This window comes from Cucurbita moschata, unplaced genomic scaffold (assembly GCF_002738365.1).
Source record: "Cucurbita moschata cultivar Rifu unplaced genomic scaffold, Cmos_1.0 Cmo_Scf00008, whole genome shotgun sequence".
Taxonomy (NCBI): Eukaryota; Viridiplantae; Streptophyta; class Magnoliopsida; order Cucurbitales; family Cucurbitaceae; genus Cucurbita; species Cucurbita moschata.
This window is the reverse complement of record NW_019268524.1, coordinates 5,557,598-5,570,580: the sequence shown is the minus strand read 5'-3', so window position 1 is coordinate 5,570,580 and position 12,983 is coordinate 5,557,598. Positions and strand designations below refer to the sequence as shown.

At 37.7% G+C, this 12,983-nt stretch overlaps 1 protein-coding gene across 2 annotated transcripts; it reads right to left on the bottom strand.

The window, feature by feature from the left end:
* Nucleotides 1-2,111: 2,111 nt before the first annotated feature.
* LOC111446274 (carbamoyl-phosphate synthase large chain, chloroplastic-like) lies at nucleotides 2,112-7,325 on the bottom strand. Of its 2 annotated transcripts, XM_023085013.1 has the most exons (5): nucleotides 5,756-7,325; nucleotides 4,413-5,105; nucleotides 2,563-4,123; nucleotides 2,445-2,473; nucleotides 2,112-2,327 (listed from the first exon to the last, which is right to left on the bottom strand). In XM_023085013.1, the coding sequence occupies exons 1-3, from the start codon at nucleotides 7,097-7,099 to the stop codon at nucleotides 2,582-2,584; spliced, it is 3,579 nt and encodes a 1,192-aa protein (XP_022940781.1). In that variant the 5' UTR covers nucleotides 7,100-7,325; the 3' UTR covers nucleotides 2,112-2,327; nucleotides 2,445-2,473; nucleotides 2,563-2,581. The 2 variants fall into 2 exon arrangements, with proteins under 2 accessions (XP_022940781.1, XP_022940780.1); XM_023085012.1 differs by having other exon boundaries at nucleotides 2,146-2,473.
* Nucleotides 7,326-12,983: the final 5,658 nt, after the last annotated feature.

The following is a 12,983-nucleotide window of genomic DNA, read 5'->3' as shown; positions in this document are numbered from 1 at the left end:
AATTTTTGCTTTGAATAAAAATAAAATATTAAATTGTAAAATATCTATTTATTTATTTTCAATCATTTAATTAAAATTTATAACTTAATTTTAATGTAGGTGATACGAAATAAGGTGCATATCGCAAAGACTTCATGGTGGATGACATGTTTCGATTTAAGGATGTTTTATTGTATTTTTTAAGCCATAGAGAATTGTTTTAAGATTATAAGTTAAAATTTTGACCATAGATTATTTTGAGAGTTTTATCTTCAAGACTATAAATAGTCATTCACGTTGTTGATTTAGTGGGAAGATTTTGAATATTTGCATATCATGTTGTTCTTTTGCATTTCTTCGATTTAAATTTGCATGCTAGAGTCATTCAAGCAGTATTGATCAAGCTATCTTGTGGAGTAATTCGAATCACGAATTTAGAAACAAATTTTATTTACTTTTGATCTTGATCATCAAAGTAATTTATTCCAAAACTTTTTCTTAAATTGATTTCTTGTCGTATTGTCGTTTTTTCTTTGAATTATTGGATAATTTAGATTTAAAAGTCTTGTTTTTCAACCAGATTGTTTGATCAAATCCCAAATCCCAAAAATTTTACAACAGAATGTTTTGAAAAGCTATTTCTAAATAATTAAAAATTATTTTCGAGGGTGTTACGTAAACTAACTCAATCCATAAAATTTTCATTTATTTAAATCTCATCCAATTTAAATAAGTTCAAAACTCTGATCAAAATTTTGAGTTATCACCGATGTTTTCTTGCCTTAAGTAATTGATTAGATGTTCTAAAAAAATAAACAACAAACTCACCATTCTTTTCGACAGCCTAATATACTTGAGAGCCAATTTTCACACTTACCAAATGCCTCCTCCTCCTCATCACACTTTCTTTGCCCATCACACTTTCTTTGCCTTGTCTGAAATGAAATGAAAGCATATATAGTAAGCTATCACGGATGTCTTTAGAGAGTTTTAGCCGAGAGTATTGAACTATCAACAATTAAGATGATAATCAATACTCTATCCCACGGAACATATGTGCTTAATTTAATTTGTTAGACTATATTGAACTTGCGATTGAGCCTAGTTGAACAACTTAGCAGCATGTAGATGACCTCATTGAGAGTCCCCACATGTTGCTTCAAAAACGAATTTTTGTTGTTAAGATTTCATATCTAGAGTATTCGCTATTTTTTACCTGATGAGATATTGTGCAATTACACAGGATTTACGACTCTCGTTTCGTCCCCCATCATACACCGTGGAGCACGAAGATTAATTTTCAGAAATCAATGTTAATCATAAAAATTCATAATCATCCCAAAAGAGTTTGACGGGTAATCATAAGGATAATCTAAGAAACTCTTAAGCTTGTGAAAACCTAGAGTTGTCACAACGAGGTTTGATGAAAAATCTTAATGATATTCCAAGGTCTATCTTTTGAGCACTTAAGCCCAAGGAAAAAAAAAAAAACCCTCAATAAGGCCAAATAGGCAATGTCTTTAAGGAGACTAACTAAAAATGACAAACAATTACTCTCAAATCGACCTCTATTAAGCCTACAACAAAAATCAAACCATGAATTCCAATTCAAGAGTGTCGACCGATATTATGTGTAAAATTAGACTAAGGAAAAATCAAAGTTAAAACAAAACTCAAGGCAAAACAAACAATAAAAGACCAATACAAGACAAAATTCGGGTCAGCAAAAAGAGATCAAGCCACCATAAGCTAAAGGAGAAGAGAAGAACAAAGGAGGCACTGCCCATGTGTCACGGTTGTACATTTTCAACCATGCAGCATTACGAGCACCATGCACACCCCCTTTCGAGCCAAGGACAAAGCAATGGTATTAACTACGATGAAAATTATATAGAACCGTTAGATTTCTACTTTTTTTCTTTCACTAGTTGGCTTTTTTACCCTTAAATTTTCAAAATCTTTTAGCAATTTAAAAGAGAAAAAAAATTATCCTCAATAGTGTTCTAAAACTTTTAAGGTTGCGGCATAAAAGTCGAAGGGAAGCATAGTTTGATGATTGATAGGTGTCTTTCTAAAGATGTCTTACCTATTTAGAACATAGCAGGTCAAAACAACTGATAGCAACTAATGGGGGAAAATAAATGCATTGAAAGAGAGTCCAAGAAATTTATACCTCAACTTCTTTGATATTCTTATTTGAAAATGTTTCTCCAAGCATTCATAAATGGAGGCTGCTTCACATTCACGAGGAACTAGATTTATATCTACCCTTGAAATGGAGGACTGAGCACACGCCATTACATGCCTACAATGGAGACATCTGAAAGATTTTTCTCCACTGCTGTGAACTGGGAAGATACCAACAGCATGAAATAGTTGTATAATTATGAAAGTTATTTAAATTACTAATTTAAGTCCAAATCAAACAGCCGTGTCGCACGTAAAATTTGCTATCATAAGCTTACATAGACTAGCAGAGCCGAACTTGGGGGACCTGGGATGAACAGAAGGCGAAACGGAATAAATCGGTAGGCCAGAAGATAACTAATACGACAAAGAATGTAAAGTAATATGAACACTTACAAATGTATATACAGCAGTATCATATTGAAGCTGACTGCAAGTCCTTTTGACTCCCACTTGTTGTCTCGACGAAGTAGTCCTGAAGAGGAATCATTGAAATCGAGCTCGCCTTCAGACTCTTTATGGCTTCAGCAGTTGCCAATGCTCCAGCAACCGTAGTTATTATCGGAACTTTATATGCAAGAGCCATTCTCCTCAAATGTCGTCCATCAATCTGATCGAGATCATCACCAGCACTAGTGATTACCATCAACTGAATTTGCCCGTTAGCAAGTATGTCACCAGCATGAGGCCGCCCCTCGTGCAGTTTCAGCACTCGCTCGACAGGAAGGCCTTGCAATTGAAGAACATGGGCAGTTCCAGAAGTTGCAGTGATGCTGAATCCAAGCTCTAAAAATGCCTTGGCTATTTTGGAAAGATGGGACTTTGTTAAGTCATTTAAACTGAGGAACAGACTTCCAGAAAGTGGCAACTTATTCCCTGCAGCAATTTGGGCTTTTGCAAATGCAATAGGAAACTGGTAATCAATACCCATAACCTCACCCGTGCTTCTCATCTCAGGCCCCAATAGGATATCGCTGCCTTGGAACTTCTCAAAAGGAAGGACGGCTTCCTTCACTGACATGTGTTTGGGGATCACCTCTTTCGTGAAGCCAAGCTCATATAGAGACTTCCCGGACATAACAAGGGAAGCATACTTAGCCAATGGGTGCCCAATGGCTTTAGAAACAAATGGGACCGTTCGGGAAGCACGTGGATTTGCCTCGAGTAAGAAAACCTCCCCTGCCAAAGTGATTGCATACTGACAGTTCATAAGCCCACAGACATTTAGTCTCTTTGCCAATTTTGTTGTCCAATTCCTAATAGTATCGAGGCAAGATGATGGAATCGACTTCGTTGGGAGTGAACAAGCAGAGTCACCCGAATGAACGCCAGCCAACTCGATATGCTCCATTATCCCACCAATTGTCACATTCCCATGTGAATCAGCTAATGCATCAATATCAATTTCAACAGCATCAGACAGATATTTGTCGACTAATACGGGACGTTCTGGATCAACTTCCACAGCATTTTCGAGATAAGTCACTAGTTTGTCATCATTGTACACAATTTCCATTGCTCGACCACCTAGAACGTAAGAAGGCCGGACAACAACTGGGTATCCTATATCCTTAGCAATGGAGAGAGCATCTGCTTCACTCTTGGCAATGCCCCCTCTTGGTTGTTCTATCTTTAACTCCTTAAGGATTGCATTGAACCTTTCTCTGTCTTCAGCCGCATCTATGGAATCTGGAGATGTACCCCAAATCCGAACATGTCCATCACCACTAGCACATTTAAGCTTGTTCTCATCTAAATACTTCTGTATAGGGAGAGCCAATTTCAATGGTGTTTGACCTCCAAATTGTACAATGATGCCATCCGGACGTTCCAAATCTATAATGTTATAAACATCTTCAACTGTCAAGGGTTCAAAGTACAACCGATCACTCGTATCATAATCCGTTGACACTGTTTCAGGATTCGAGTTCATCATGATTGTTTCATATCCCGCATCCTACAAAAACAAGTTAGGTGAATATTTAAAGGTACAAGCTAAGGTTAAGAATAACCATCCAACATTTTCTGTACATGATGTAACTATCATATGCAGCACAGTGCTCTAACAGTGGTAATCAAAATAACCTAATAATATAAGATTGCATCAGAATGGAATCAAGCCAATCTGTCATACTAGATTACTAATTATCAGTAATATTGAAAAATATTGCAATAAGATAAGCTTCCTAAACCGTACCAGTTAATTCATGGGCATGTTTCGATTATTTAAAATATGAAACACAAACCTGGAGAGCGAATGACGTGTGGCAGCAACAGTAGTCAAATTCAATACCCTGACCAATACGATTAGGGCCACCACCCAATATCAAAACCTTTTTCTTTTGAGTTGGAGCTGATTCACATTCAAAATCATAAGAAGAGTACATATAAGGAGTATTTGCCTCAAATTCTGCAGCACATGTATCCACCCGCTTGTAAGCTGGTACGACGCCCAAAGATATTCGCTTAGAGCGCACCTCGTTCTCAGTTGATTTAGTGGCAAATGCTATCTGCTTATCACTGAAACCTCTCCTTTTTACTTCATAGAAATCTTCCTTGGTCAGATTAGACAAGCTCTGAGCCAAGAGGTATTGCTCCACATCGATCAACTCCTTTAACTGAGTAAGGAACCATTTATCAATGTAACTCAACTCATGAATATCGTCTACTTTCATTCCCTTCTTCATTGCAGCATATATAGTATGAATGCGATCTGGATTAGGAACTCGGAGGCTGTATTTCAATTGTTCCCAGTCCCAATCAAGCTGTTTAATGGGTTCACAACCCCATCCAGAGTATCCACATTCCAATGATCTTACAGCTTTTTGAAATGATTCTTGGAAAGTGCGGCCAAGAGCCATAGCTTCACCAACGGATTTCATCTGAGTTGTCAAGATTGGTTGAGAACCTGGGAACTTCTCAAAAGCAAATCTGGGAATCTACAAGAAAACATGCAAAAACACTTACAGGGAGAAGAGATGTAAACATGTGGAAAATAGGTGTGGGGAGAAGCAGGAGCAAAAGTAATGAAGATCAAAAGATGGATAAAGTATCAACCAACATCAAGTAAGCTTGCAGGACGACATAGGAATTCTGTATTAATCATATACACTATACCAAACTTTCTTAAATGAATATAACAATTACAGCAAGGACAATATATCGTCTCGATCACAAAACTGTTAGCCTTAAAATGTGAGATAGAATATTTTAAGGAAATTGGTTACCATAGACAAGGAATAATATGCACATTCAAAATCTCCTCTATACTATGCTCGATTTTCATAGAACCATACAACTACGGATTTTCTATACACCAAAGAACTAAGATTTGGAATACACAAACTTTGTTATTCTCAATTGATTGTTCAAGCTCAACAAATTATCTTTAAAGACTATGCAGGAGTATGGGCTTTGGACAACGTTGAAGTTTTTAAATGAATGAATCACAAATTACAACCATGCTAAACTTTCCGGTGTATGATATTCTGCATATATCATTTAAACAACGGACCAATATCCCATTACTTCCAATTCCAAAACCACTCAAAAGAGAACAAAAAAAAAAACTTATGTCAGAAAAACTTGCCTTAGTCACCACGTAATCAATTGAAGGCTCAAAACTAGCAGGCGTTTTCTTTGTTATATCATTCGGAATCTGATCCAAGGAATAACCAACTGACAATTTGGCAGCCATCTTCGCTATTGGAAAACCAGTAGCCTTGGAAGCCAAAGCAGAGGACCTGGAAACTCTGGGATTCATTTCAATCACCATCACCTCACCATCAACTGGATTAACAGCGAATTGCACATTCGAACCACCACATTCAACACCAATTTCCCTAATGATAGCAATGGAATAATCTCTCAGTCGCTGATACTCCTTATCAGTCAAAGTTTGAGCAGGTGCCACAGTTATGGAATCCCCTGTATGAACCCCCATAGGATCAATATTCTCAATGGAGCAAATGATCACCACGTTATCAGCAAGATCCCTCATGACCTCAAGTTCATACTCCTTCCAACCCAGCAATGATTTCTCCACCAGAACCTGGGATGTCAAGCTCGCCGCCAAACCCGCCTTGCAAATAGACTCAAATTCCTCCTTATTGTAAGCAATCCCACCGCCAGTACCCCCTAATGTAAAAGCTGGTCTAATGATCAAAGGGAAATCTCCAATCTGACTAGCAATTTCAATACATTCCTCAAGCGTATTCCCAATCCCTGAAGGTGGCGTCTTAACCCCAATGTTCTTCATAGCCTGCTTAAACAAATCCCTATCCTCAGCTTTCTTAATTGCATCAAGCTTAGCTCCAATCAACTCAATACCATATTTCTCAAGCGCACCACTTTCAGCTAAAGCAACTGCCAAGTTTAACGCCGTCTGGCCGCCCATAGTGGGCAACAGAGCATCCGGCCGCTCCTTCTCAAGCACTTTCTCCACAAGCTCTGGTGTCATCGGAGTAACATAAGTTCTATCAGCCAAGTCCGGGTCCGTCATTATCGTAGCCGGATTCGAATTAATCAACACAACTTCATATCCCTCTTCTTTCAACGCCTTGCAAGCTTGAGTACCAGAATAATCAAACTCACACGCCTGCCCAATCACAATGGGCCCTGCACCAAGAATCAAAATCTTCTTCAAATCAGTCCTCTTCCCAATTTTCCCTCCTGTAGTCTGTTTTATCGTCTTCTCATCATTTTTCTCGCATCGTACCAAACAGCTTCGCCTGTACAGCTTCCCAACCGGATAGAGCCGTTCCTGCCACGGCTGAATCTTGAGAGAAGTCGATCCGACTCTGCTGGAGTAAGAAAAACACCGCGCATGGCTGATATTGTACAAACACGAACCGGAAGAACCACGAATGGACGACGATCGACACAAAATGGACTTGGGTGTGAGAGATTGAGAGGAAATCAAACAGTAACCCATTTCTAAGCTCTACTCTGAGAGTAGAACAGTAATGTTTAAGGCGTCAGAGAAAAAAGAAGGAATGAATCGAAGCTTTCTGAAGTTGAAAATTGAAGCGTTCGATTGTTGCAGAGTGAAAAAATGGCTGGCTGCAACTCAACAGTGTGTTGGTGGAAACAAGAAGGTTCCGTAGAACATATGCACGCAGAGTTTGAATATTAGGGCTTCTATTGCTGTGGCGCCTGCCCCTTCCTGCCCTCTCAATTTCTCTATTATAATCTTTTAAAAAATACCAATATTACCTTTGTGGCACTGCACACATGTATTCATAAACGTGTGATCTGCATTATACGTTTACGTCATGGGAATCTCATGCATTTTTGTATCGGGATACTTCCCTGTTGTGATGAGTACGAACGCGTACATTACGATATCTATGCATGTCATGATATTATGCGGGCTCTTTTCCTTTCGTGGCTTTGATAGCATGAGCGCGTGCTAGCTGAAGGGTAGGTCTAGGTGGTACATATGCGCTCGTTTGGTGGGTTATGTCGTTCTCAAGCATAGGTAATCAAAGGAAGACGTCACGGCTGTCTGGTTCAGTTTAGTTAGACCGATTCAGTCCGGTTCAGTTGAACCAATTTTTTGGTCGGGTTTCCTCATACTCTCGTTTTGAAGCTAGAATTTAATTAATTACATAAAGACCACATAAAGGAGCATCTCATAGTAGAGTACTTCCCTGATGTGATGAGTACGAACGTGTACGTTACGATATCTATATATGTCATGATATTATGCGGGCTCTTTTCCCTTCGTAGCTTTGATAGCATGAGCATGTGCTAGCTGAAGGGTAGGTCTAGGTGGTACATATGCGCTCGTTTGGTGGGTTCTGTTGTCCTCAAACATAGGTAATTAAGGGAAGACGTCACCGCTGTCTGGTTCGATTTAGTTAGACCGATTCGATCCAGTTCAGTTGAATCAATTTTTCGGTCGGATTTTCTCATACCCTCGTTTTCAAACTAGAATTTAATTAATTACATAAAGACCATATAAAGTAGCATCTCATACTACACTATTTCCAAGCATAAGAGTACATAAAGTGGTAAAGGACATAAATTAAAGAATAAAAAATAGATATTGATTTCTCCTTCCCACTTTTTTTAATAAAGCTTGGTAGTATGGACCATTGTCCCATTAGCCAAAAAAGGTATAATGAATTTATTTTAATAAAAATTCAGTCGTTATGTAACGACCCATGATCAAGATTTGGAACCTAAATTCGGTACTTGATGATCCCGACATCTTTCCACATTCCCTGGGATATAGTCACGTTACATATTCCTTGTTAAAATATCATCACTAGCCCAATAGCGTTAAGCTCAACCATTGTATGAGTTACTATATTTATGTTAAGAAAATGATTTAGGATTAAACGTTCGAGAAATTTTAGGAATTGATTACTTATCATCCGTTATAAATACCCTCACCCTACTTAGTTTATCATCTCAAGAAATGTCAAGTAATAGTTTCTACGGACTGTTTTGTAAATGTTTTCTCGATTGGTCTTAATAAAGTGTGCGAGTGTTTTCCACACAGAGTTGTGTTCAATATTCCTCACTTCTTAAAGTGACGACAGAGCTATTTTCAACCTACTTTGTTCTTACTTACATGTTCTATGACGAGACATCAAAGAGAATAATACACATTGTTGGTATAAATAGTAACTTTCAATTCTTTGTCATCATGTCTTTAAAATTTGTCTAATTTAAATGTAGTCTCGGTTCCTTCATAGTATTATCGTCTATTAATATTTTAAACTATTTTAAATTCATGAAATTGCCTCGTTGAGAAAGTGTAACAATAGTGATGTCCACTTCGAAACGAAATTAGCTAGAAAGTATTTAAAAAGACGAATTAATAAATCACTCAATATTTAATTTATTGGATGTCAAAGCAAGTCACATCATCTCTCAATCTTAACGGTGTATTATTATAATAAAACAATAATAATTTACGAGCAACTAAATAGAATTTACAGTCCAATTCAATCCTTAATTTTGGTTGAATTATCGAGTTGTTCTTTTTTTTAATCTTTTAAAAATATTATACTTTATTAATAACTAAAATATCATAAAATTCAAATATTAAATATTTACCAGTTACAATATATCACTAACATCCATTACAAAAGTCAAATATTCTTAGTTTTAGTAATAATTTTAAAACTAAGATTGGACGGTAACCCTATGTTTGAGTTGGTAGGTTGACCCGACCTAAAAAATGTCACCTTGCGAACTGATCTGAATTTTCAAATTTTAAAAAAAATCAATCTAGCCCAAATCGAAAAAAATTATATTAATTTAGAGAATAACACGTTTAAATGACTATTTTTCTCGAGTTTTTTTTTCATAGGTGGCTTGATTTTTAACGCCAACAAAATTTAGGTTAAAAATACCATTTTGATTATTATAGTTTGAGTTTTATTTTATTTTAATCTCAGTATTTTCAAATATTTGTTGTAGCAAAAGCGGGAGCAAAATCAATTGTACTCACGTGCCTACAAACATAAATGAATGAAAAGACACAAAGATTTACGTGGTTCGTAGAGAAGAAATGTTTCTATATTCTTTGGTGGTAGTTAATCATTATAACCAAAATGTTTACAAGTGTATCTCTCCACCTACAAACTCTCATTTTCAAAGTTCCACCAAATTGACTGGATAAATACAAAATGACAATGAAATTTTATATACGCATAATAATACTAATTCTCATACATGAATCAGTTGATTACTGTACCAATATGACAGAATGTATCAATATGGGAATTGAACCAAATAAATTCGGTAAAATTTAGTCTTTATCTCAGGGTGTTCAAAAAACTCATCAACCCAACTCGTACCGTTTGGGTTGACTATAAACTTATTTAGGTTGACTTTAAATAAATGAAAATCTTATAGATTAGGTTGGTTCATGGGTTCCGAATATATTGTTAATTTTAAAATATACATTTTTTTTTACTTCTAATAAACTTATATATTTATTTTAAACTAAAATTTATTATTATTTATTTTCAACCACTTTTAAATATTTTGAATATAATTTTTTATAATTTGAAATTAAATTCTAAAATTTAATTAAATATTTAAAAATAAGTAAAAAATTACCAATCCAATTAAAAAATTTATTATGAAAGGTTCATTATTTAATAAAATTTATTTATGTTGAAAATTTTATAGCCCGAACAATTAAGTTGAATTTAAAAAATGTCTCAACTCGTTCCAATCCAATTTCTGTAGCAAACTACGACTTATCATAATTCTTAAGAAATATAAAATTATTATTTGACCTCTCGCTCCACAAAATAGGATAATAAAGCCAAATTCCTAACTTAACCTTTGAACAAACCCAAAGGGGATCACATTTCCATAATTGATAAGGTCCTTTCTCGTCATTTCATTTTCATTCTTCCAAATTATTTTCCATCAATTTCTATCATTAAAAAACAACAATGTGATTCCAAATTTTATTTCAAAAAAGGCTGCAATTTATGAGGTCATAAAACAATTTAATTATACAAGGCATTAGATTTTTTTTTTTTTTTTTTTCTTTTTGAAGAAATGATTTTAAAATTTATTAAGTAATATTTACTTCCAATAAGAACGAAACACGTCGGAAGTCAATGGAGATGCAGAGCAGCCAAATCTGGAAAGGAGAGACGACAGAAACGTGGTCGGAGATGTTCGGGAAGTGAGAGAAAGGGATTCAAAAAAGAAAAACCGAAGGGTCTTCGAGTGGAGAAGAAGGATTCATCGGTTTCGGATTGGACCCAAAACCTACACTCAACACACATGACCCACAACCTGCGACCTAAGACTCACGCCTCAAATTGGAACGCCACCCGAACACGCGTCTCATCCCAAATCGAGTGATTTGCTTTAGTCTCAATTGAGTTATTTGCTCGAGATTCAAGTAATGTTTAAATAACCCACTAAACAAAATCAGCGTATATATGAAATTTGGTGGCCATTGGATAAGAATAAGTAGGTAACCCAAGTAACAATGCAAAATGACTATGATGCCTCGATCCATGGCCCAAATAACGTTCGAAATCACCTTATTTCATTGTGTTTAAAGATTATTCAAAGTCATTAGAGCAGGTTTAGGTACTAAACCAAAAATTAGGGGTAAAATTGACTAGAACACCCCTAGAGATCTTTGAAGTATTTTGAGGCTCAAACATCCTTCAAATGAATCGAGGATTTAAGGATGACCTATGTAGAAGGACATAAAACTTTACTTAAGATTTCAACAAGTTTGGGAGAAGTAGAGAACCGAAACCAAAAAAATGGGGTAAATGACTAAAATGTCCCTACAAGAACCTTACGAAATTTTCAAGACTCTTAGGATTTCTCAAGGTTATAAGAAACTTAAGTATGTCTTAATAAGAACTATACAAGATCTCAAAGGTTCTAGAACATGTTAGGGGTATAAGCCAAAACTTATGGGAAATGTAATGACCCAGATCCACCGCTAGCAGATATTGTCGTCTTTGGGCTTTAAAATACGTCTGCTAGGGGTAGGTTTCCACACCCTTTTGGGGCCCAGCATTCTCGTTGGCACTTTTTCCTTCTTCCAATCGATGTGGGACAACCACCAAATCCACCCCCCTTTAGGGCCCAGCGTCCTTATTGGCACACCGCATTGTGTCTAACCCTCTTCGGGGTTCCACACCCTTTTGGGGCCCAGCATCCTCGTTGGCACTCTTTCCTTCTTCCAATCGATGTGGGACAACCACCAAATCCACCCCCCTTTAGGGCCCAGCGTCCTTACTGGCACACCGCATTGTGTCTACCCCTCTTCGGGGAATAGGGGAAAGGCTGACACATCGTCTGATGTCTAGCTCTGATATTATTTGTAACGACCTAGATCCACCACTAACAAATATTGTCCTCTTTGGGCTTTCCCTTTCGCGCTTTCACTCAAGGCTTTAAAACGCGTCGGTTAGGGGAAGGTTTCCACACCCTTATAAATGGTGTTTTGTTCTCCTCCCCAACCAATGTGGGACATCACAATCCACCTCCCTTCGGGGCTGTTTTGTTCTCCTCCCCAACCAATGTGGGACATCACAATCCACCCCCCTTCGGGGCCCAGCGTCCTTACTGGCACATTGCCTTGTGTCTACTCTCCCCCCTCCCCCTTTGGGGAACAGGTGGAAGGCTAGCACATCGTCCCGTGTCTGGTTTTGATATCATTTGTAACGACCCAGATCCACCGCTAGCAGATATTGTCGTCTTTGGGCTTTAAAATACGTCTGCTAGGGGTAGGTTTCCACACCCTTTTGGGGCCCAGCATTCTCGTTGGCACTTTTTCCTTCTTCCAATCGATGTGGGACAACCACCAAATCCACCCCCCTTTAGGGCCCAGCGTCCTTACTGGCACACCGCATTGTGTCTAACCCTCTTCGGGGTTCCACACCCTTTTGGGGCCCAGCATCCTCGTTGGCACTCTTTCCTTCTTCCAATCGATGTGGGACAACCACCAAATCCACCCCCCTTTAGGGCCCAGCGTCCTTACTGGCACACCGCATTGTGTCTACCCCTCTTCGGGGAATAGGGGAAAGGCTGACACATCGTCTGATGTCTAGCTCTGATATTATTTGTAACGACCTAGATCCACCACTAACAAATATTGTCCTCTTTGGGCTTTCCCTTTCGCGCTTTCACTCAAGGCTTTAAAACGCGTCGGTTAGGGGAAGGTTTCCACACCCTTATAAATGGTGTTTTGTTCTCCTCCCCAACCAATGTGGGACATCACAATCCACCTCCCTTCGGGGCTGTTTTGTTCTCCTCCCCAACCAATGTGGGACATCACAATCCACCCCCCTTCGGGGCCCAGCGTCCTT